We start from the raw sequence: 25,946 nt of genomic DNA, 5'->3' as shown, positions 1-25,946 counted from the left end.
CATTCCAACTAAGAATCTTCATTCCGCTTCTTTTTTAAACCCCTTGCCACCTACCCACTACTTTCCCCATTTCCTTCTATCTCCTTTTACCCCGAGCTTATTGTCTCCTTCTACATCTCTCTTCAGTCTCTCTACTTCACTCAATCTCCTCTTCTTTGTTCTTATCTCCTTCATCTTCTGTAAGATTTCTTTCAATACATTCAAATCTTCCAACATACAAACCAACTTCCCTACAAATATCATTTAGTGTGATTTTGGATTGATATAGATTGGAGCTCTAAATCTGTAAAAGCTTTTCTTCAAACTTCTCCTAATCTTGAAATTAGAGAGAGAGAGAGGTGAGAGACTTAAAGAAAATTAGTACCTAATTCCCAATAACATCCCCTTAAAACTGAGATTAAGAGATGCTAAATAGTATCATATTTGAAAATTTTAGAATTCTATCTTTATTAATTTGAATTTTGGGAAGTTGTGAGCCTAACAAACTCCCATATCAGGCTGTCATTTATAGCTTGGAGATACTGGTGTATAACACCTTCCCTCTCCAAATCCTACCAACTTTAGAATTTCCTGGGTACGTGCCTTTCAAATGGAGAATAGAGTCGCTATGTTTCAAAATCAAATCGATTTTATGGAATTTACAAAGGACCTATTTCCTCTAAAAAAATGGGTGGCGACTTACTTGTTTGAGCCAGCCACAAGCTTCCTCGAGACTATAATGGGTAAAATTGGAAAAAAAAAAGAAAATAAGAAAGATCTAATCTAAAAAAAATTTTAGAATGCAGCCCATCCAAACTCTATAGATAAGGGGTTCAATAGCCATTTCAAGGGCTTTTAACCCATTACTCCCATGAAGATTCATTTTCTTTCCCATCTCTTCTCCACCCTACAATCAACAAACCCCCTTCTTCCCTATTGGACTTCCATCTCCAGCAAATTACATTAGCCTAATTCCTAATTCCGGCTAATTCTTCTTTCCCCTTCCTCTATGTTGTTTCAACTAGCCAATTCCTTAGATTTCCAGAGTTAGACCATTACCTCCATAGCCCTCTACTTCTATTTTATGTTTCACTTTTTCTAGTTATTTTGAATTGCTTTCCATTCTATTTTTATTTTTGGCCATTATGTGTTTTATTTTCATTTATAAATTTTTAATGCAACACCATCCATGGGCAAGTTGGAGATTTTGAAGCATTTAAGGCCATCCATGGGTCGCATATGATGATGGTCACATGTATGCATAGTCTCGACCCAAAAAAAGAATAGGCATCTATCAGGAAAAAAAGTGGTCACCTTGGCGCATGTATTTGTCAATGCGTCAAGCTACCCAATATTTCAAAACTGATTGTGTTGGTTATAATTATGTTGTGTTGTGTCTGGGTTAATAATTAAGCTAGGTATTGATCTAGACCAATAATTAAGCTGGGTTAATATATAGAGATCTGTTGTTTTTTTGTATATTTTTTTATGCTAACAAATGTACGCGTGCTTTGCAAGTAACAATTTTAAATGATGTTAATGACGATGATGATGATATTATTGTTATTATTATTATTATTATTATTATTATTATTATTAAAACAAATTCATTTCCATCATCAATAAAACAATTTCATTTTTGAGTTGACTTTAAAAGTTGTACTCCACATCCATCATCAATATAAACAATTATTGTTTATCACACTCATTTTATTTAATATGATTAATAGAAAATATTCATTTGACCCTAATGGTTGAATTTCTTATCAATGACTTGGATGGAGTAATAAAATGAGTATAGTTTTTGAAGAGTAGTTTTGACATTTTTAAAAGTTTTAAGTCGCACATGTCATCACATGATACAGATAACTTAAGGACTGCTAACAATAGCGACTAAATTGATAGTTTTTTAAAGTTCAAGTACTATAGTGGCACATTTTGAAGTCGGGGTACTAAACTGAGACTACCCCTACAGTATAGGGTACTAATCTAAAATTTTCCCTCGCTAAGTTTGTAAGATAAGTATCAGGTAGCCTGAAATCTGAAACACAAGTCATTAGTCGAAGTTTGGATTTTGGAATGAAGCCAAAAAAGTATATCGGCATTACATTAGGAGTTAGAACTCCCGTTTCAAGCAAGTTAATGTCAGTGAGCTTGTTTATTTTGTTTTGGCTTAGTTTCAAGTTTCAACGTTCTTCTACTTCATTCAAAATGTGATTTTACGATAAAAAACTTGCTTTGCAATTCGCTTGAAAGTGGATTAGCTGGAGACAAAATCATACACATCGGACTAGGCTACTTATCACATGCCAGTGCTCACTGTGGATCCCATCTGGGCCCATCTGATGTTCAGCCGTGATAGGTGGCGCAGCCCGGTGTGTACAATTTTGTCTCCAACTCAACCTGACTCACTTTTCCATGCCCTAATATTCCAATTCCACAAACAGTCTAAACCGATCACCATCCGGTTTGTCTCGTTGTGACTAAGTTCATACAAATGCAAGCACTCTAAATAAGAATACCATGAATTCTCTCTGCCATTGTCTCATCCTCTTCATTTTCTTCCCTAAGAACCCTTACTCTATATGAGTTTTATATTAGCAAAGAGCCAAGTGTAAGACATTAGAAAATTTTGGGTTGTCCAACACATGTCAAAAAGATTAATGCTAATAAACTAGAATCTACAACCAACAAGTGTATATTTGTAAGATACCCAAAGGAGTCCATGGGTTACATGTTATATGATGTAATGAACAAAGAGTGTTCGTCAACCGAAATACCCACTTTATGGAACAAAATTATATCCTCAACAAGAAATAATTCTAGAATAAACAATCAATACAATGAGTCCCAACAACACCATGTTACCCACACTTCCTAGAAGATCTACTCGAGTATGTACACCACTTATCCAATATAGTTATAATCAAGAAACATAGTTGATGGAAGCTAAGGATAGTGAGCTAAATCCTTTGACTTAGACAGAAGCAATGTTAAACATAGACTATAAAGCTGGAACACATGGTGTGCAAGCTAAAGTAATCAATATATGGACTAAAGAAGCTTCAAAGAGTTTGAAACCATCTGGTTTAGCTCAATGGTTAAACAATTTGATTTTGACCATTCATCAAAAATAAAAACAATTTGATTTTGACCAAAATTCAGATAAATTGTGTATTTACAAGAAAATAGTAAGAGAAAAAAAAAATCTTTCCTGTGTTCTATGTGTACAACTTCAGGGAATAATGCCCACCTAATCTAAATTAAATTTCCACTCCTTTCACTATTTCTTTGATGAGCAAAAGGGGAAACCTAGATTCTTACCCTAAGCAGAATTATTCATCTTATTAAATAACTTCTTTCTATTGGAAGTTTTTTATTTAATAAAAACCACAAAAAGGATTTAATTCGAGGATAACACTATGGATCCATTCGAATCGTGGCAATAGGAGTCTTGAATCAAAACCAGAACCAGTCATTTGGTTGGGTGGAATGGGATTCTGGTTCCCATTTGAGGAATGGACATTTCAACCTTCCCCCTTGGGAATGAGAATCTCATTCCAACCGGCAAAAAAAAAAATACAAGTGAACTAAAAACTCGAAAGCCCTAATTCTCTTTACCTAATGTCAATCCTCATTGGGAGTCATATATATCTTATGGAATCTTGTTTCAATTCCTGTCTGAACCAAATAGATAGGGAAGAAGCAATTCCGATTCCAAAGTTTTTTTTACTTTGATTTTGATTTTGATTTCGAATCCGATTCCAACCATGAAACAAAAGGACCCTATATTTTTTATCTTTGAGAGAGTTTTTGTGACTTGGCTTTCTTCAATATTGAAGTCCACATTTCCTTAATTAGAGTGAAATCCCCTTCTAGGTAGAAAGAACTGATGCAAAATTTGCACTACCAGTGTGTGCAATACTGCAATTGTGCAAATGAGAGTAAATTTTGTATCAGATAGGAGTACATACATTCAGCCTATTTGCATTCTTAAGCTTTTACACCAGTGCACAAACCAACCAAGCCTTATGTTCTTTCAATAGCTTCTCCGAAGCAGCTCAATTAAAGCTTCAGCGTTTCAGTCTTCTAAAACATGCCTCGTTGATGTGCTTTTGGGACCATCCTGGCCCTTGTACACACCCGTTACTACAAACTAGTTATTTTAAGTTTGGACAAGATTTAGCTCAAACAAATATAAACCTCCACTCCTAAACAAGCATGATGTTGGCCAATAAGTGCACTTTAATTTCCCTCCAGTCTCAGGATCTGATGGAAGGTCAAGCTTGAATAGGAAATGAATCTTTCAGATCAAGATTTTGGTTTACTTAATTATTTGGGAGATGGAATTAAGCCTCCCATGTTGTTCCTCCAATACCTAAGATAAAGGCTTGCCTTCCTATATGTAGCTTCTACATTGCTACTCCTAGCTGATGAATTTCATCCATAATCATTGTAACAATGTTTTTATGATTACTTTAGAAAAGGAGTTAGGTGGTTTAATTTACAATGAAATTTATACCCAGCCCTTGGAAGCATATGCATGAAATACATGAAACAAAAATATATAAAAAAAAAACTACTAATACTGACCTGCTAAGTGACAGCCCGGGTATGTATATGAAGCTTTTCTTCTTTCTTTTCTTTCTTTTTTTTTTTGATAATTGGGTATGTATATGAAGTTCCGCAACAAACCCAACCTCTTCATTGGCCTCAAGAATTACTAATTTTTTGATTGCTAACATTTTTTGGCCAAAACTTACAACAGAATGGGTTGTCATTGCAACGATTCAACCTTGGACAGAACAGAGAGCACCTGATTACTCTCAAATGAACATAAGCAATGAATGATTTTCGGGCATGTCGGCCAATGAACCCTTGCATCATATCTGATAAACTTTAAAAAATATTGAAAATCAATAGCTTCTCACAGGTCATCCAATTTAATGATAAACTCGTTATTCCAGCATATCCCCAGGGGTTCTGATCTGGCATTAGCTACCCAGTCACGAGGGTACTCATCTGACAATGCCTTGTCTAATGAGTCAGCTAAATGCAACTCCCATAAACGCATCCTGCAGACTCTCTTGTAAGCCTCATAACCAGCTGCTTTTAGTCCTTCTGAAATCATATCCATCAAAGCACTAGAACCAACTCCCCCTGAACTGATTACCTTGAGTAACACCTCAGCCAAACCAGGTGTCCAGAAAACTACAACAGCACAGCTCTTATCAACTAACTTGACCTCAAAATCTTCAGAGAAAACATCATGAGATGCATAGAGGATCTTCTTCAACACTCCAGCAGTCATCCCAACCCTGAATCCCCACAAGAAAACCAAATCCTCTGTGCTCACTTTTCTTGTTTTATTTGTAAAGACCAAGATGTCTCTGTCAATTGGTTCTTTGAGACTGGAACAGCAAGGATAAAATATGTTACCATGGTCTTCCATGACTTTATCTATATCACCATTCATGGTTTTGCAAGAACCATGAGTTATTTTCAGTATTGAGCCAAGTTTAGCAAACAAATGTGTGATTCTTAACACATTATGTCCATGCTTCTTTCTTTCATTTTCTTCAGCTGATATGCCTAAATAAAACCCATACATGGAATTAGAACATTTAGACCAACTATAAACTAGGTGCAACATTATGTGCAGACACGTACACATGGAGTAAAGTGGCTGACCTTGATGTGGAATCTCCATATCAAGAGGCACAAAGAACTGTCTCTTCAAGTAGGACATAGCTGCAGGCAAATTTTTTGCCCTACTTACGGGTCCAATTTCTTTCAGCAAATTGTTGACATCCAGGATACAGGGAAAAACCAAACGTAAGGAGCACATGAACTCATTCAGGTTTGAAGGCAGAGGAGCAATGAATTTTGAATGAACAAATGTAAATTCTGCATCACGAGATGGCATAAAACATTAATAAAATAGAATGAAATAGGTAGGCATAAAGTGACTACTGATAATAAATATAGAGATGCACCATTAAGGCAATCGAAGGCAATAATTGGTTTCTGGGAAGCAGATAGCACGTCAATAACTTCTCGAAAGCCACGAACTTGCTTGTTCCATTCCTCTTCAATATTTTCAAGCTCCTTCTGTAAATACAAATCACAATTATAAGATGGACAAAAGAGTTTCTAAGTGAAGGTATTGTTCCATGACTACGAAATATTGCACCTCCCCCTACCTCAAGAAGATTTTTGTCCTCTGGAGAACTTGTAAATACAACTCGTACTGCCTTTGGTCCACCACTCTTGTCTGGGATAATTAAAGGTACGAGGTCATCAAAGATCTCACTCAACATCTGCAACCAAAGAGTACTAAACTTTAAATACAGGGTTCCAATGAGACAACCTATATACGGCAACTGCCAAAGTACTTTGGGACTGAAATTTGTAACCATGAAGAGGCTGGCAAGACAAATAAGTTAGACTCTTTCAGCATCCAAACTAATTGTCATTTGGATAATTCCCAGGTCATTTGGGAAACTCCACTATATGACCTAACTAGCAGACCTGCTCCCAATGCACTGTGTCCATCCAACAGAAGAGATAAAATTAAAGAATGTATACCTCTAGTACAAGCTGCACTTGACGAGCATTGCAAACATCTATAGACATGCATGGCCTTGACCCATACAGTTCACCTCCTAAAATAAGTTTCCTCAAAGATTTGACAAGAAGTTCTGAATGAAATACAATAGATAAATAAATAAGAATGACCAAAAAAGGGATGAGTCAGGACAGCATAAAAAGTGCAGCATATTACTTACCATCAGTCCCCTTGTTTGGTTCTTTACAAGCATTCCTCCAATGCCTAACTCGTGCTTTAATCCTTTCTACAAAAACTACATCAGCAACTGATGAAGTAGAAGAGGATTTCACTAGATGTGAAGAGATTGGATTTCCAATTCGATCTTTTGCAGTGGATTCTTGTACTCTGGACAAGTATGATATGCCTGACATTAAAAGAAAAGGAAAGTGAAAAAGAAAATATCATCTGTTATTTTCCATTATAATCACAGACTAAAATGCTGATGAATTTCCTAATATTTCAATGGCATGTTTTGATTTCCATGGGTATCAACACAAAGTATTACAGGAATCGACATATTCCCCGTGAAAACTATTGGTCTTCTGGGATACTTCAAAAAGGGACAGCAGTATTTGGACTATTTCTTATTATGGTTCTTTTACTTGTGCTTCCTTTTTGACATTAATTCAGCCTGGTGATAGTCTTGGTTCACCTTTTCCTGTTAAGGAGGTTTAGAGTAAGCTTATTCCGCCTAGGATAGGAGGGTTTTGCTAAGAAGATTTTTAGGAAAAAACTAACATTTATGATTTACTCCGAAGAAAAAAGACCTAATTGGTGCTTTTTTTAGGCTAATGGTGATGCTTTCTATCACTTATTAATCTCTTCCCCCCCCCCCTTGTATCCTCATTTTGGTATTGATTTCTCTCTTTGTTTGGTTGTAGGTGGAACCCCACACCAAATGTACAAAACTTGTTTGTCTCTACTTTTGTCAGTTGGCCAAAGAAGCAGGGAAGAATTTTATAGAGGTGTACAACAGCTGTTGTTTGTAAAACAATAAGGGAAGAGAAGAATCTAAGAGTTTTTCTTTTTTGAAAAGGAGAGTAGGGATGCATTAATCAAAGCTATTACCATCAAAGTGGTCCATTGGGTGAGATCCTTGAACCTTTTCAAGGACATTTTTACTGTTGACTTGAATAGAAAATGTAAGAAAGTGGCTGATTCAGCCCCTCTTGTGGCTGTAATTAGGCCTTATTGGTCCCTGCCAAATGGTGGTTTCATAAAGCTGAACTTCGATGGAAGTAGTGAAGGAAAACCCAATCCATCAAGCGTTGGAGGACAATTCAGGAATGATAAAGGAAGAATTATTGCTCTTTATTCAGGCCCAATTGGCATGGGTGATTCTCCAAGGGCTCAAATCATGGCTGTGATGGAAGGCGTATAAAAGGCTAAGGAACTGAACATTCAAATATGATTATCAAAGGGGATTCAAAATTAGTAATAGGATGGCTGCAAAAGGAGGAAGTTGGTTGGTAGAACAATATTAATGAAAAAAGGAGATTCAAGTGGCTGTCATGAGGCATGGAAGTTGGATTATGGGTGAAAGAAATGCTAACTCCTTCATTGATGCATTGGCTAAACAATGAGTGAGAAGAAATCAACTATATTGGGCTTTGGTGTAAACATGATCTAGTTGTTGAGGGAGAACTAAGAGAGTTTATCTCTCCCTCTAATTGTGCTTTGTATCTCTTTGTTTTAATTTAATGAATCTGATTCGGTTATTCATCAAAAAAAAAAAAAAAACTATTTGGTTCTAAGTCAAATACACAATATATTATAACAAGATTTCATAACAATATTGTAGATACGAGGGGTAACTCTGCCAGTGTGAGCTTATCTTACACTGCTGGTCCCAAGCCCAGATAAAGGAGGGGGCGTCAGGTTGGCAGCCGGCACTAAAACTTTTATCAAACTCTCATTATATGGATCCCAAGACTTCAGATTTTATAGTTACTATGGGTCTTCACCTAGGTTCAGCACTAGCCCTTATTTATTTGCACTGATCATAGATGAATTGACTAATCATATTCAAGGGGAAGTTCCTATGGCATATGTTGTTTGCGAATGACATTGTTTTAATTGATGAAACTAATGAAGGATTAAATGCAAAATTAAGCTTATGGACAAATGCCTTAGAAACAAGAGGTTTTAAAATAAGTGGGACTAAAATAGAGTATATGACATGTAAACTTAGTAATATGAGTGTAAATCAAGATACTCTTAGGATTAGGGACCAAGAGATAACTCAATGTAACCATTTCCGGTACCTTAGTTCAATAATTTATAACGGAGAGATTGAAGAGGATGTCACCCAAAGAATTAGAGCAAAATGGGCAAAATGAAGGGTGCATCTAGACTTTTATGTGATAGGTGAATACCACTTAGATTAAAAGGAAAGTTCTATAAAACAGTTGTAAGGCCTGCTATGTTGTATGGAGCAAGGTGTTGGGCAGTCAAGAAACAACCATGTCCAAAAAATGAATGTGGCAAAAATGCAAATGCTAAGACGGATGAGTGGAAAAACTAGAAAGGATAGGATTAGGAATGAAGTTATTCGTAGAAACCTAGGAGTAGCTCCAATAGGTGATAAAATGAGAGAGAGTAAACTAAGATGGTTTGGGCACGTGCATTAGGGAAATGGCTGTGGAGATTTGGGCAAGAGGGAGAGAGGGAGGCGTTATGGAGGTGAGGTTTGGGTGGGAGTCAAGGTAGGTGAGGAGTTCATATGGGATAAGTGTATGGAAGGGAATTATGAAATTTAAACAGGACTTCAGAAGTTTAGATAAACTTAAAGTGGGGGAAGGGCTTAGGATAAGGTTTTAGGAAGATGAGTGGCTTGGGGTTGGAAAACTGCGTGAGGTGTATCCCAAGCTTTATAAGCTGACAAACCAGCAAGTAACCATTTTTTTTCTGATCAATAACAGAAATCATTTTATTAATGGACAATAATATTACAACATGCTGGGAAGAGGTAAATAGGCCTAACTCTCCCGAGAAAGAAAAAAGAAAATATGATTATAATACAGCCCAAAACATTTGTTCCCTTCCCACCCCTTGTTTCGCCTATGTATCTGCAAAAGCATTTGCAGTCCTCTTCACCCATTCACTCTGAACCTCCAACCCCCTAGTTAGCCATTTAGCCTCCCTTCTCTCATTTGCATATTTCCAGTCCATTGTCCTTCTGTAACCAACTTTGAGTCTCCTTCAACAATTAGTCTATGAATATTCAGCTCCTTTATCTTTCCTAAACCTTTCATTAAGGCACAGATATCAGCTCTAGTAGAGTCACCATTCCCAATGGAGCCTGAAAACAATGCAATCACCTTTCCATTCTCATCTCTGAACACCCATCAACACCCGAAGGCCCAGGATTACCTTCACTACTGCGTACTGCCATCAAAGTTCAGTTTACGCACCCTAGGCCTAGTGGGGACCACAAAGGAGAGGCAACTGATGAAAACGGAGCAGAATTTGCCACTTACAGCCATCTATTCAGCAGCATATCTGTAGAGACATCAGCTAACATATCCAAAGACTTCAGCCAATGCACCACCCTAACCATTATTACCTCAATGATACCTTCTTTGTTCCTCTCCTTACCAGAAAAAGTCCTAGAGTTCCTTTCTTCCCACATAGTCCAGAAATGGCAGCCCTCACACACCTCCACATAACCCTACCCCCTTTCTTAGGCCAAGGAAATAAGTGGCAAACATGCTTTATATATCTGGTGGAGGGGTCCAGCTGCAATCAAATAAAGAGATAAATCATTCCCATATATCAGAAACAAAGGGACAAGAAATTAGTAAGTGGTACGAGGAGCTTTCACCATTAGCCTTACAGAGGGTGCACCAGTTTGGGGACAAGCACCAATTTGGCCTTTTCTTTTGGAGTAAATCACATGTGTTACATCTTTCTAGGAATGCCTCCCAACAAAAAGCTCCAATCCTTGGAGGGATTGGCTCACCCCATATTTCCTTGACTGGGAAAGACTGAATAGAAATGTTGGACTGTTGTGCCAAGGATTTAAAGAAGGAAGCACAAGAGAAAACCCCAGAGGGGGATAAAGTCCAAATTCCACTATCCCTTTTTTACGGGTCCAAAACCACCCCATTCAAGATCTGTAAGTCCACAACCATTCCCAATTATGACTCCCTAAGGCCTCTTCTAAGACCCAAATCCCAATCATACCCAAAATTTGACTCAGAAGGGACCAAAAAATCAGACACACACTTCCCTTTGAACTGGGAGAGGGTGAATAAAGAGGGAAATTGGTCTTTCAAGGGTACATCCCCCGCCCACAAGTGTTCCCAAAATTTAACCTGATTCCCACAGCAAAGATAATACCTGATGTGTTGCAAAAAGGATGGAAGAGTGGCATGTATTGATTTCCAAGGAGAGGCCCGGTTAGTCCCAGCCATCATCTGCCTGTCCAAGAATACTCAAGATAACCTTGGTCCACAACTTATCCCTATCCTCACCAAACCTCCACAACAATTTACCCAACAAGGCTTCATTTTTCTTCCAGATATTGCCTAATCCTAAGCCACCCTCATCTCTGCACTTGGAAACTAACTCCCAATTCACTCTATGATCTCTCCTTTCCTCCCCTGGCTCCCATAAGAAATCTCTCATCAACTTTTCCAGCACTCTACTTATTTTTTTGGGATTCTAAACACAGATAAGTAATACACCAGCAAGCTAGCCAATGTGGACTTAATTAGAGTGATTCTGCCACCCAAAGATAGATAATTCTTCTTCCAAGAGGCTAACCTTTTCGTAAACCTATCAATTACGTGGCTCCAAAAACTATTGTTCTTCGGATTATCCCCTAAAGGCATCCCCAAGTAAATCATAGGCCACTGTGACATCTCACATCCCAAAATTTCAGCCTTATCCCTCATTTCTCCTTCTTCCATGTTCACCCCTACCACACAGCTCTTATCAAAATTAACCTTCAAATTTGACATTTTTTTTCAAATAATTGCACTACTCTCTTCAAATTTCTAACCCACCTCACATCCTCCCCTTTATAGAATAGAATTGTGTCATTAGAAAACTATAGATGTGTGATAGGCAACCTATCTCTTCCAACCCTCCACCCCCTCACTAAGTTCCTCGAATCTGCCCTCTCTATTAGTTTCCCCAACACTTCTGCTATCTAAGTAAAGAGAAATGGGGAAAGGGGGTCCCCTTGTCTAATTCCCCTGGTAGCTGGAAAATGATCCACTATAGACCCATTCACCAAGATTGAGTAATGATAGGTCTCAATACATCCCAGGATCTATTTGCACCATTTTACCCCAAAGCCAAAGCAGTCCATCACTTGCATTAAGAATGACCAATCCACCATGTCATAAACTTTCTCTAGATCTAACTTATACACAATCCCTTTCTTCTTTCTTCTCCTTAGAACCTCCACACACTCATTAGCAATTAATCTTTGATCAACAATCTGCCTATTTCCCACAAAAGCCCCTTGATTCTATGAAATTAATCACCCCCCTTTGATGAAATCCATTGAAAACTTTAAGGATGTCCTGCTTCAATATCTCCCAACAATCCTGGTAAAAGGCCATAGTGAAACCATCCGGACCTGGTGCTTTAGATCTATCCATTGAGAAAACTGCCTCCCTAATTTCCTCCACCTCAAATTTTCTTTCATGCCACTCCTTTGCCTCCTCAAAAAGTTTTGGCCAATCTAGACCTCCCAACCAAATCCTCTGGTTTAGGGGCCTTCTATATATAGATTTAAAATGCTCTACAAAAGCCCTAGCAATCTCACCTTGCTGAGTAAGGGGCACCCCATCAATCTCCAACTTTGTAATCAAATTTTTCCTTCTCCTCCTGTTGGCCATTGCATGAAAAAATTTGGTATTTCCATCTCCCCTCCTTCACCCACTTATGCCTAGATTTTTGTCTCCAACTAACTTCTTCTTTATATAGTATGTCCTTTAATTGCGTCCTCAACACCCATCTCTCTTCTTTATCCCTATCACCAAATGTGCCTTCATTTTCCTTTGCATCCAACTCCTCAATTTGATTTATCACATCCTGTTTCCTTTCCTCAATTCTACCAAAGTGGAGGATATTCCATTCCTTAATTTTTGCTTTCAGATCCTTTAATTTCCAATGAAATTTCATACCCTCCCAATTGGACCTTGGGGCACTACCACTCCACCAATTCTTAACTAGTTCCATAAAACCCGGGTGGGACAACCACATTCTCAAACCTGAATTGTGATGGCCCTCTATTGCCAAGATTCTCCCTCATTAAAATAATAGGCCAATGATCTGAGGTTACCCTAGGTAGGGTTCTAGAGTAAACCACCCCCCAATGTTCTCCCCAATCTGTTGTGAATAAGAATCTATCCAATTTCAAACAGATAGGCTTTGCCTGTAGGTTGGACCAAGTGAATGTCCCATGCATCAGTGGAACCTCCTTTAGTTCAAAACAGTTAATGAAACTATTAAACCTCCTCAAAGTTGTATTTCCCCCACCCGTAGCACTGTTTGTCTCCTCTAAAAATCTTATGACATTGAAGTCCCCACCTAACCACCATGGTCCTTCCCAAAGTCCACTGATGTCTTCCAATTCCTCCTACAATTTCTTTCTTTATCCATATCTAGTTGTGCAATATGTATTGGTCATCACCCATTCAAACCCCTTTGCCAACCTCTTGAATTTGAGAGATAGGGGAGAGGGAAGAGAGAGAGAGAGAGAAGGAATGATGTTGAAAGATCGATCCTCTTATTTCCCTTGTTTTTGATTATTTATATTGTTTTACAGAACTCCTCTTCTTACATTCTTTAATTTCTTTCCGTTAAAACCACTGCAAGTGGATTGTCAGTAGCTGAGCTGTTTGCTGACGTGGCCTTCTCTTGTAAAATTGACTAACTGTTTTCCGGTGTTCTGTTTCAGCAGCCTTAACAATCCCTCCCTCCTTTAGAGAGACCTTGCCCTCAAGGTCTAACGTGGGAAAATTTGTTTGCAGATCCAAGTAAGATTCCCAAGTGGAGTCCTCTTCTGGAAGTTTACACCAAACAAGTGAACAACTAGTGCTTCTGGAGTGACTCTTCCGCCACGTCGCATCCATCTGAAATCAATGATGCGGGCTGGCTCAGTCTGCACTTGTCCTTCATCTGAAAATGTGGAAAGAGTAGCACTTGTAATAACTCTTGGCTCCGGCCCTTTCTTCAGTAAAGAGATATGAAATATGGGGATGCAACTCTCATGTTGCAGGGAGGTCCAGTTTGTATGCCACAGACTCTATCCTCTCAAGGATTTTAAATGGTCCAAAACAGCGCAGGCTGAGTTTGTTCCACTTTCAGCTTGCTACTGAAATCTGTCTGAAGGGATGTAATTTAAGAAACACCCAATCACCGACTTCATATTGGACATTCTTGTGATGTTTATCATAAGTGCGCTTCATCCATTGTTGTGCTTGCAAGAGATGATTTCTCAGCTCTTTTAACACCTCATCCCGCTGTATTGGTTGTTCTTCTAAGGCTGCTACTGTAGTGGTCCCTTTTTCATAAGGAAGTAGAGGGGGAGGGTCCCGACCATATAGAGCTCTAAAAGGCGTCATTCTGGCAGTGCTATGGAAAGTGGTGTTGTACCACCACTTAGCCCAGTGGATCCACTTCACCCATTGTCTTGGTCGATCTCCCGCGAAGCATCTCAGATATGTTTCAAGACTCTTGTTAACCACCTCTGTCTATCCATTAGATTGGGGGTGGTAGGTAGTTGATTTGAAGAGTTTAACCCCATGTAGACGAAAAAGTTCAGCCCAGAAACGGCTCATAAAAATAGGATCCCTGTCGGACACAATTGAGTTGAGGAGCCCATGAAGGCACACAATTTCCCGAAAGAACAAGTCAGCAACTGTGATTGCTGTGAATGGGTGTGATAGAGATAGAAAATGACTGTATTTCGTCAATCTATCAACCACCACAAGAATAACGGTTTTACTGGCGGAAATGGGCAACCCCGTGATGAAGTCCATTGATATATCATTCCAAACTTGAGTTGGGGTTGGAAGTGGTTGCCAGAGGCCTGCTGATGTTGTAGTAGTTGTCTTATTTTGTTGCCATACTGCACACTTGGCTATGAAATTTTGAATCGAGGTACGCATGCCTTTCCAATGGAATTGTGTGGCAATGCGTTTTTGCGTCCGTAGAATGCCGGAGTGACCACCTGTGGGTGAGACATGAAATGATTCAAGGAGCTTCCTGAGATGTGCAGAATCTGCTGGGGTTTCCGGGCGTCCCTTGAAGAAGAGTAGATTCCTTGACGGTATACCTGGGGTGCTGTGATGGATTTGCCAATACTTGGGCCTTTAATTGCTGTAACTCTGCATGGGAGTGGGCTTCCTTTCGAAGCTGATCCATGAGTGGAGAGGTTGGGGATGACACGAGTAGCTGAAATGATTGTGGGTGCCGTGAGAGGGCATCAGCAACGCGGTTAGTAGCCCCTGCTTTGTACCCAATTGTGTAGTCGTACCCCAATAATTTGGACATCCACCATTGTTGGTCCGGTGATAGGATGGCTTGTTCTAACAAGAACTTCAAACTTTGATTGTCGGTCCGAATTATGAATCGTCTACCGAGCAAGTAGGATAGCCAACGCTGCACTGCTAAGACCACTGCTATTAATTTTCGTTCATAAACTGATTTGGCCCACTTCTGTGATGTCAAGGCCTTGCTGAAAAGGCTAATGGTTGGCCTTCTTGCATGAGGACAGCCCCAACACCTTGACCAGAGGCATCACATTCAATGATGAAGTCTTTTGCGAAATCAGGTAGTGCTAATGTTGGAGGTGTCAGAACAGTATGTTTCAACTACTCAAAAGCTTGTTGGGCCTGGGCTGACCAGTGAAAGGCATCGTCAGGCCCAAGAAGGCCCTCAATTCTTTCACATTTTTGGGTTGCAACCAGCCCAATATACTAGAGATTTTATTCGGGTCTGCTGCTACAGTTCCACTTTCTACAACATGTCCCAGACTCCTAGGTAATATACATGGGTGTGTCCAAAGGAGCACTTGGACTTTTTAGCGAACAACTGATGGGTCTTAAGTGTTGCGAGGGTGACCTGTAGATGGTTCAGATGTTCCTCCCAGTTGGGGCTATAGACCAATATGTCGTCAAAGAAAACAAGAATGAACTAACGTAAATATGGCCGGAATATGTCATTCATTAAGGCTTGAAATGTTGTTGGAGCGTTGGTCAACCCAAATGGCATGACCAAGAACTCGTAGTGGCCATCGTGTGTCCTAAAAGCCATTTTGTGAATATCCTCCACATGTACCCTTATCTGATGATACCCAGCCCGTAAATCTAATTTTGAGAATATGGTGGCCTGACTAAGTTCGTCAAGTAATTCATCAATGACCAGTATTGGGAATCGGTCCTTATTCCTTAATGGTGATATTGTTAAGGGCCCTATAATCAATACAAAATCGCCAAGTCCCATCCTTCTTTATGACTAATAACACCGGCAAGGAGAATGGGCTATGGCTGGGCTGTATTATTGAAGATTAATCAGTTTTATGTTGTTTTTTTTTTAGTAGATGTTTTATGTTAGTTGTTAGATAGGAGGTGGGGACCACAGTAGTTATGTGAGTCCAAATTTTACAGGAAGAGGTATATATGGACATTCCAGCAGGCTTTTATGAAAATGCTGGTAAAGGAAAGGTGTGCAAACTCAAAAAATCTCCGTATGGCCTAAAACAGTCACCTAGGGCTTGGTTTGACAGGTTTAGAGGGGCACATATCCGTTTTGGATACACTCAAACCCAATCTAATCACACCCTCTTTGTAAAGAGGAGAGATGCTCTGGTGTCAATTCTGATTGTGTATGTGGATGATATAGTGGTTACAAGAAATGATCTAGAGGAGATTGATGATCTCAAAAAATCATTGCAGCAAAAATTTGAGATCAAAGATCTTGGTGAGCTCAAATACTTCCTAGGGATTGAAGTTGCAAGATCCAAGCATGGGATCTTCATCTCTTAGAGAAAGTATGTACTTAACCTACTGCGGGAGACTGAGAAGCTGGGGACCAAACCAAAAGACACTCCTATTGATCCAAATCATAGAATTAATGTTGTGGATGGTGAGTTGGTAAAAGATGTGGGGAGATATCAAAGAATGGTGGGCCGACTGCTATATTTGTGTATGACACGACCAGATATTTCCTATGCCATCAGTGTTGTGAGTCAGTACATGCATGCACCTCGAGTTCAGCACTGGAAAGCTATTGAGAGAATACTTGCATATCTGAAAAAGCACCCTGGCAAAGGCATTCTTTTCTCAAATCATGAAAATCTGAAGCTAGAATCCTATACAGATGCAGACTGGGCAAGGTGCTTAGATGACAGAAGGCTTACATCAGGAGTGTGTACTTTTGTAGGTGGAAATTTGGTCTCCTGGAAGAGTAAGAAGCAAGTTATTGTGGCAAGGTCAAGTGCAGAGGCTGAGTATAGATCCATGGCTCATGGTGTCTCAGAACTTCTTTGGGTTAGATCTCTTTTGAGTGAGATTGGGGTGAAAGAAGAGGAACCTATGATGTTGTACTGTGACAATCAGGCTGCAATCAATATTGCCCACAATCCAATTCAGCATGATAGGACAAAACACATTGAAGTTGATAGACACTTTATAAGAGAAAGGGTAACAATTGGAGAAGTCTGTTTTCCTTATGTCTCTTCAAAGTTGTAGTTGGCTGATGTTCTCACTAAAGGGGTGGCAAAGGACAAGCTTGAACATGATCTACACAAGTTGGGAATGTGTGACATTTACTCCCAACTTGAGGGGGAGTGTTGAAGATTAATCAGTTTGATGTTGTTTTTTTTTTTTTGAGTAGATGTTTAATGTTAGTTGTTAGATAGGAGGTGGGGACCACAGTAGTTATGTGAGTCCAAATTTTATTATGTTTTTGAGTCTTATATATGTTGTTTTATGTTATGCCGCCCTATAAGGGCATATTTGTCTTTGTACTGCTCTGTTATTTTTAGTATAAATAATAAGTGAAGGGGGTGGCCAGATTATTGCTCTCTTTTCTTTTCAAGATCCCTTCTTCTCCTTCTCTCTTCCTTCTCTCTTCAAGAAACTACTTTTTTTGTTCATAATTTTGATTTCAGCAGATTTCTACTATTCTTTTCTCAAGCATATCTTGAACTTTGCTTCTCGATTTCAAATTTTTGGAAATAAGGGTATCGGTAAGGTCTCACATTGGTTGGGGCGGCTCCTGGCATGAGAGGAATTCGATGGTCATGCTCTCGGGGCGATGGAAGCTCTTGGGGTTCTCTGAACATGTTGTCATATTGTTGGAGGAGTTGTTGTAGGCGGTTGTGGTAGTCTCTAGGCCCATTTGAGCTGCTATTAGCTAAGGATGGGCTGGCCCAATTCGAGTCCATGTGCATGAATGATCCGAATCACCCATTTGCTTTATTAATGTTGCAAGACTGATGGGCCTTGGACCTTTGCATGTTTGCCCCTATAGATGGATTGTAGAGTCCCCCAACGTGAAGTCCACGGTAAGACGAGCCCAGTCACAGATCATGAGGCCTAATTGTCTTAACCACTGAATGCCTAGCACCACGTCCGCTCCACTAAGATGAAGGGGGTATAGGTCCACTGGAAACTAGTGACCCTGAACCTTCAGTGGTAAGCCCACACATATATTGTTGCAAGATAGGCTATTACTGTTGGCCACATGTACCGTAAAAGTCGTTGTTGGTTGAACTGGGAATCCTAGTTTATCCACCAAAATTTGAGTTATGAAATTAAGGGAACTGCCACTGTCTATGAGGATTGACACGTGGTGCCCTTGGATTAACCCGGCTATTCTCATTGTTTGCGGGGACACAAGTCCCGTAAGGGCTTGTAGAGATATTTCAGGTGTCCCATTGGGTTGTATTTCCCACCCGAGGTCAGATTCCCCGTAACCGATGAAGCCACCTTCCTCCTCGGTCTCCACCTGAAGGAGAAATGCTTGTTGTTTCTTGCACCGATGGCCCAGCCCGAATTTTTCTTCGCAGTTGTAGCAGAGGTCTTTGTCTCTGCAGGCTTGTATTTCAGCCCAGGTCAGTCGTTTGAATGGGACGGGTGGACCTGAACCTAGTATTCCTTCCTCCTTGTCCAGTGCTGCCGGTCTGGTTATAGAACCCCATGGTCGATGTATCCTTCTTGCTCGAGCGAACTTGTCTTCATACAGCCTTGCTAGCATTGCTGCGTTTATGACCGAAGTAGGTTGCATCGCCTTTACTTCCAGTTGTAGTTCTTCCTTCAAACCGCCGACGAAGCTTCCTGCTAGCGCTTTTTTCGTCCACCCTTGGACTCGCACGACCAGCTTTTCGAACTCCATCTGGTAAACTTTAACCAATCCCATTTGTCACAGTTTTGCAAGATTCTCATCGTGATCTTCTAACCCAAACAACCCAAAACGGATGGTCAAGGCATCGATGAAGTCTGCCCAAGATTGGCGAGGGTGCCCCCATCGGTACCACTGGTTACCATAGGATAGCTTCTCCCTCAAGATGTGTCGAATCTAGAGCCACCCTATCATGCCCAAGTGTCTCATGGTAATCGAAATAACATTCGGCTTTGAGAATCTAGGGAGTCGGGTCGCCGCCTGAGAAGATGGGGAAATCGATTCTTGCTGCTCGCGTTGCCACGGACCCTGTTCTATGGTTGTTTTCATTGTTGTTCTCCTCTTGGCTTTCTCTACCGTTGTTTGTTGGCATTTGCTCTAGCCGGTTGAGGAGAGTGATGAAGCCTTCCTTCATTTCTCTGAGGTCTAATGACATCCGATGGATCTCTACCTCCATCTAATCCACTCGGGTGTCTACTGATGTTGTCCTTGTGTTGGTCATGTTGGCTCTGATACCAACTTGTTAGGAACCTGCCTAATACAGGGCTCTTCGAGGGAGCTAACCTCCTGAATTTGAGAGATAGGGGAGAGGGAGAAAAGAGAGAGAGAGAATGAATGATGATAAAAGATCGATCCTCTTATTTCCCCTGTTTTTGATTATTTATACTGTTTTACAGAGCTCCTCTTCTTACATTCTTTAATTTCTTTCTGTTAAAACCAATGCAAGTGGACGATCAGTTAGTTGAGTTGTTGTGCTGACGTGGCCTTCTCTTGTAAAACTTACTAACTATTTTTTGTTGTTCTGTTTCAGCAACCTTAACAGCTACCCACTCTAAATTGCTCATACACAAGAAAAAATGTAAAATTCTTTTGGTCTCTTGACAGTGCAACAGCAAGTCCATGTTTTTCAAGCACATGATACATGCTTAGGTGGATATGAGCAGAATCATAGGTTGGTTTTCCATCTTTTATAGCAAACTATCACAAGTACTGATCTTGTTATCTGCTGCTTCCTAGATGAATAAACATACCCAGGTCAAACCAAGGGTAGGGGTGTAAATGGATCGGATCATGATCCGATCCGATCTGAGATCTGATCTATTTGGTCGAAATCGGATCACCCTTGTTCGAACCTTCAGATTGGATTCGGATCCCCCATCTAATCCAAGGAGATCCGGTCCAATATATATTATATATTTATAAACATAAATATATATATGTATTTTATGTTATTTATTTATTTATAAATATATTTTTATATTATATTTTTATAAATTTGTTATATTTTTTATTTTTTATAAAAAACATGTATATATAATGAAAATAGTTTTACTTTATTTTAATTAGTATATTTTATCTTTTAATAATTTATTAATTTTTAAAGAAAACAAGTCAGATCGGATCAGATCCGAAGATCCGACTTACCGATAGGATTCAAATTCAAATCAAGTCCTATCAGATCCAATCGGATCCTACATGAACAATGTCGGCAAATTCGAATACACCCTGATTCGAATCCGATCTGATCCACCTGCATCCCTAACCAAGGGGAGCTAGATCCTTGAAGTGAATAACACCTATGCAGAAGAGTTAGAGCATGTAGATCAAACCTTAAAAAAAAAAAAAAAAGTGCCAGCCAGGTCTAGGGACCAAATCCTATGATCAAAAAAGGAGATATAGGCCCCATCATGGTTCACAATATGAACGGAATTTGGAGAAAGTTCCCCCAAAATCTCCCCATTTTGCTAGGGGGTGCTACAAAATTTTCCAAGAATGCTCTCCACCTTGATGGCAAGTTTCACCGATAGACTACACATTCAAGGTTTAAATTTTCATTAAAATTATCATAATTTTGTAAAAAAAATCCTAAAAGAACAAATGTGAATTCGGTGATTGGATAATTGGCTTATTATTTCTGATATGATTCACATACTAAGTCACTATAATTCAAAGAGAAAGAAAAAAGGCACACAACTAAAAGCAAACACTCAATTTAATCATAACACATAGTAATAAAAAAGAAGTCAAAGTGGCAAGTAAATGACATAGATAAAGAAGAGAAGATGGATAAAAGACAAAGAGAGAGAGAAAGATACCCATTTAAGATTCTTAATATTCTCTTATTTGATTTATATAATTGTTTGCTATGGTTTTTTGAACCTTAAAATATGCAGTCATACTTCTAATAATTCTTGAATTTTTATTAACTAATCCCATATTTTAGAACATTTCCCTGATTTTTTTAGATTTTCCAATTATCTTAGTGAATTAGTCTTTGCATGGTAAAATACCCATCAAGATCAAAATTGCAAACCATGAATATAGTATAGGAATATAAGGAAAAGGCTTCCTCTCTCTCTCTCTCTCTCTCTACATTCCTTAACCAATCAAAAAAAAATTCTTTACATTCCTTGGGAAGTGCCTGAGGTGAAGATTTCAAGACTGGTCATTGTTATCAAAAGGAGAGACAAGAATATATGCTCTACCTGATTCTCATATTCTCTCTTTTTCTCTATATTATACTCCAACCTACACTCAGTAAAGTTGATAATGTAGACTTGTAAAATATGATAATAAAACTGTACAGTGTGTAGAACAGGGAAGAAAAGAAGAAATAAAAGAAGAGAAAGATTGGAGAGAAGATGAAATCTTGAGTGCATGACACAGCCCCTTTCTATTTATATATAAAGTTGAATATGAAACATTATTATTATGACTATCCAATGGTTTAAAGGAGTGGAGAAATCCAAGGAGGCAATTGTAGAAAGGATAATTATTATGACTATCATGGTTGAAAACTTTGGATTTGTTTAAAGACTTCTCAGCTGAAGACATTTACAGGAATTGGGAAGTGGTGGCTTCTACAACTTCCATGAAACCTATTGTGCAGGAATTGTGGTCCCCACCAACACAACAAAGAGTGAAATTGAACTTTAATGGGAGTTCAAGAGGTAACCCGGGCCCTTCAGGTATAGGAGTATTCAGAGATGAAAATGGCAGAAATGTGGCTTTGTTTTCAGGACCAATAGGAGTGGGGGACTCATTGAGAGAGGAGGTGATGGCCTTGCTTCAAGGTGTAAGATATGCAAAACAGTTGGGGTTACACCAAATTGAGATAGAGGGAGACTCTAAATTGTTAATTGAGTGGCTGCCATCTAGTAAGTTGGGAGCCTGGATTTATAGACAGCCCATAAGGGAAATCCTCAACATAACAAGGGAGATTGGTGCATGCTTCAAATGGACAAGGAGATCAGCTAATGGTTTAGCTGACACGTTGGCTAAACAAGGGACTGTGAGGGAGAGTATGTTCTGGGCAGTTTTGTAAGAAAGATTACTGGGGGCTCAACACCTACTTAGGGGTTGACAGCTGTACTTAAATCTGGAAAGTTATTTTAATGAAGTTACCGTTTCCAATCAAAAAAAAAATGTTCAATATGAAACAGAAATTACAATTATAACCCTGCTGCCAATAATAAAGAAAGAACCACATAAAATAAAGTTGATAATCTGATATATAACTTCTCAATATGTAGAAAATTAGTTTTCATTTTTTTGTAAGAAATATAGAAACGTAGGCAGAACACCCCAAGAAATGATGTTTCATATGGTGGTTCATATACTTCAGCATCTATTGAAATCAAGGTCTCTGTTGATGTTTTGTATATTGACCTGATTAGGCAGTCATAACTCATAATATGGCTTTCTTTCTATTTTCTTCTTATCCCATTCATTTATTCTAGCATATTCCCATTCTTGCTGGTCAAAGAAAATGGTAAAATAGAGAATAATGTCCCTCCTAATTAGCAAGATACTTTCATGTTTTCTTTCTCAATTCTCACAATATTCCAGAAAAAAATAAAGGCAAATTAAAACTAGAGAAATATCTATTGATAAAAAAATTGAAGATATCCATTTGTTGAGAATGTCAGCAGAATGAACTAAGTTAATTTGATTCTAGATCAACAAAGGTAGGGATGCATTTAACTGAACATGAATACTTACCATCATATATACAGGCATTAAAATCAAAATCTTCCCGAGCCATGGACATCAAATATGATGTTTGACATGAAAAGCTGTAAGATGGCATCCCTATATTCAGCTCGTCCCTAGGGAACAAATGAAAGTTGTATCTGTGACAGAAATCATAAGTTAATCAACAACAGGACAATTATTAGATACTCAAAATTGTGTCCTGAATCTCATGGAACTCATCAGGACTATTTTGACTTTGTAGAAATGTAGTGAACAAAAAGAAAAAATATAGAAACTAAATTAGTAGATAAGAATTCAAAATAAGTATCCTCTAGCGAATTTGAGAAAGGAAATTAGTGATGGTATACCAGCATAAAATGATTAATACAATACAAGTATTACAATCAAGATATTAAGCAATGTCGAAAGAGGCACATTCACAGAACAAGTGAGACCTTTCTGATATAAACTTACTAGGATATAATAAAATATAGGTACTACACAAGCAAAACACAATCAACACATCAAACAATCAACATCTTGAGAAATTCATAGGAAACTGAGACTTTAATTTTATATACTTAGATTGATTTGGGTGAGGTTGATTCCTTTTCCCTTTTTAACATCAAAAAAAAAAAGAAAAAGAAAAATCGTGTTCCCTGAACGGCTATGGATATATGGCTATGAACAAGCTATGCTATGTTTTTTTTTTATCAGTAACAGGAAACTTTCATTAAATTATAAGAAGATTAAAATACAAAGGTGGGGGGAGGTAAACCCTCTTACCACCCCCCCCCCCTAACAATAAGATTACATGGTAGCCTAAAACAAATGGCTTCTTCCCACCCCCTGTTTGGCCAAAGCATCTGCAAATGAATTAGCACATCTTTTAACCCACCGGACACGCACATCCATTTCTTGGGTTAGCTACTTGAAATGCCTTTTTTCATTAATGTATGCCCATAACCCATCATTTGCCTTCTCTATCCAGCCAATTACCACTTGCGAATCGCCTTCGATAATCAACTTATTTATATTCAACTCCTTAGCCCTTTTTACCCCCTCCAGGAGGGCCTGAATCTCTGCTCTCAAAGAGTCTGCAACTCCAATTGATCCAGAAAAAAAGAGCTATAACTGAACCTGCCTCTGTTCTGAACAAGCTATGCTATGTTCTAGAGCTATTGTGTGGAGCATATAGTTGACAAGACCACCTTCAGACCCAATAAAGCCCTAACGTTAAGCAAGGCATCCTCCTTGAAATTGAACTGCCACATAACTTTCTTTGTGGGATAGAGGGCAAGATGTGCTTCTAAGAAGAAGCTTTAGTTTGGTTGAATGCCCTTAAATATGAATTTTCCCACCATAACAAAGATGATGATAAGAGAGTATCATTCAGGGAGCATCACAAATGAAATGATGACAAAAGAATTCTTTTAGACATGCTGTTTTTATCACCATGTTTATGATTGGGAAGACAACCTTTGTAGAGCTCTTGGCATGCCAATCAACAAACTTGGATTGGTAATTGACCAAATATAAAGGGTTTAGGATGCTAAATTCCTCTTTTAATCATGTTATTTATCTCTGAGCATTGGCTTTCCCTACAAAATTGAGGGTTTTCTTATGAGAAAATAATGACTAAGTCCTTGTTCTGAATACACACAACACACAGTGAGAGAAGGGAGCTAGAACCACCTATTCACAATATAAGGCAAGCCCTATAAAGCCTTTAGGGCTGGGAGGTTCAGGCACCTCCTAGACTTTGCTGACTTTGAGTTTGAATTCATACCAAGGCAACACCTCAGCAAGTAGGTGACTGGACAAAAGCCAAGTCATGCATCCTGGGCTATTAGAGATTATGCTTTACACAACTAAGCCTATATGGGGAACATTGTTGCCTCATTAACACTGATTGACCCTTTTATTTTATTTTGCTTCACAGATTGCCTCAAGGGGTATACACTTGGGCAAGGGGATCCTGTTCAGCTCTCCCATTCATTAACAAGGACCTTCATAAATGTTTCCCGGTATACTCAGATATTAGGAGGATATCTGAGTAAGGATCAAAGGTTCATGATGTTTGACCTTCAATTCTAATCTAACTTCCATTAATGTTTATGGGGATGAGTTTGGCAAACTAAAGGCTATTCATATCTTTTCAATTACTTCACAGCTATTCATATTTTTGTTTCTTCTGTTTCTTTTTCTTTTCATTACTATCATATCTTTTTCCTTCTTTCTTTTTGATAAGTAAAATGCTTGGCTGAGATGAGGATGTTGAGATGGATGAGTGACAAGACTAGAAATGATAGAATCAGAAATAAGCACATCAGAGAGAACTTGGGAGTAGCTCTACTTAGTGAAAAGATGAGTAAAGTCGATTAAGATAGTTTAGGCATGTGCATAGTCAACCAATAAATGCACCAGTGAGGAGTGACTTGGTACAAGTGGAAGGCTCAAAGGGCAAGCAAAAGACCAAAGAAATGTGTTTTGAAGTGGTAATAAATGACTTAAGGACTTAAATTTGACAGGCTCTATACATGGTTCTTGATAAAGAAAACAAGATTCATGTAGCCAACCACAAATAGATTAAGTTTATGTTCAATTGTAGAGGTAAAACACTATTAAATTAATGAAAATGCAGGAAGGAGAGGGGCTATAACGGTAAAACCTCAGGCCAAAAGTGAGAATGCGGGTTCAAGTCTGAGAACTGATAGTTCAGGCAAGAAAGAGAGAGAAGAGAGAAATGATAGAGAGACAGACTATTCAATTGGTCGGTGTATAGACCCAACCCAAGAAAAATGTATTTATATCAAAGAATGAATGGACAATGCTGTCCTTACAAGAAAAGATAAAATACAAAGTTGGGCACTAGTATACATGCCCCAACAATAAGATACAATAAAGAAATAAAGACAAAACTACCCCTATTTTCTACACTCCCCCTCAAACTGATGCCAGGGAACAAGCATTAGTTTGTCCATAAGAAAAACATGTCTGGCCCAAGTCATAGCTT

The 25,946-nt window shown here is 38.7% G+C and overlaps 1 protein-coding gene across 1 annotated transcript in view; it reads right to left on the bottom strand.

Moving 5' to 3' along the window:
• Nucleotides 1–4,432: 4,432 nt before the first annotated feature.
• Nucleotides 4,433–25,946, bottom strand: part of LOC104589348 (Polynucleotidyl transferase, ribonuclease H-like superfamily protein) — a 36,188-nt gene continuing 14,674 nt past the window's right edge. Inside the window, exons 2-8 of the mRNA XM_010247632.3 lie at nucleotides 22,958–23,088; nucleotides 6,768–6,953; nucleotides 6,568–6,680; nucleotides 6,183–6,299; nucleotides 5,976–6,090; nucleotides 5,671–5,886; nucleotides 4,433–5,571 (exon numbers count right to left, since the gene is read on the bottom strand). Of these exons, the coding sequence (XP_010245934.1) occupies nucleotides 4,907–5,571; nucleotides 5,671–5,886; nucleotides 5,976–6,090; nucleotides 6,183–6,299; nucleotides 6,568–6,680; nucleotides 6,768–6,953; nucleotides 22,958–23,088 (1,543 nt within the window). The 3' untranslated portion in view covers nucleotides 4,433–4,906. The remainder of the gene's footprint in view (nucleotides 5,572–5,670; nucleotides 5,887–5,975; nucleotides 6,091–6,182; nucleotides 6,300–6,567; nucleotides 6,681–6,767; nucleotides 6,954–22,957; nucleotides 23,089–25,946) is intronic.

The sequence above is a fragment of the Nelumbo nucifera genome, chromosome 1 (genome assembly GCF_055504915.1).
Source record: "Nelumbo nucifera cultivar China Antique chromosome 1, China Antique-T2T, whole genome shotgun sequence".
In the NCBI taxonomy this organism is placed as follows: domain Eukaryota; kingdom Viridiplantae; phylum Streptophyta; class Magnoliopsida; order Proteales; family Nelumbonaceae; genus Nelumbo; species Nelumbo nucifera.
Note: the sequence above shows the minus strand (reverse complement) of the source record. Positions and strands in the feature narration are given on the sequence as shown.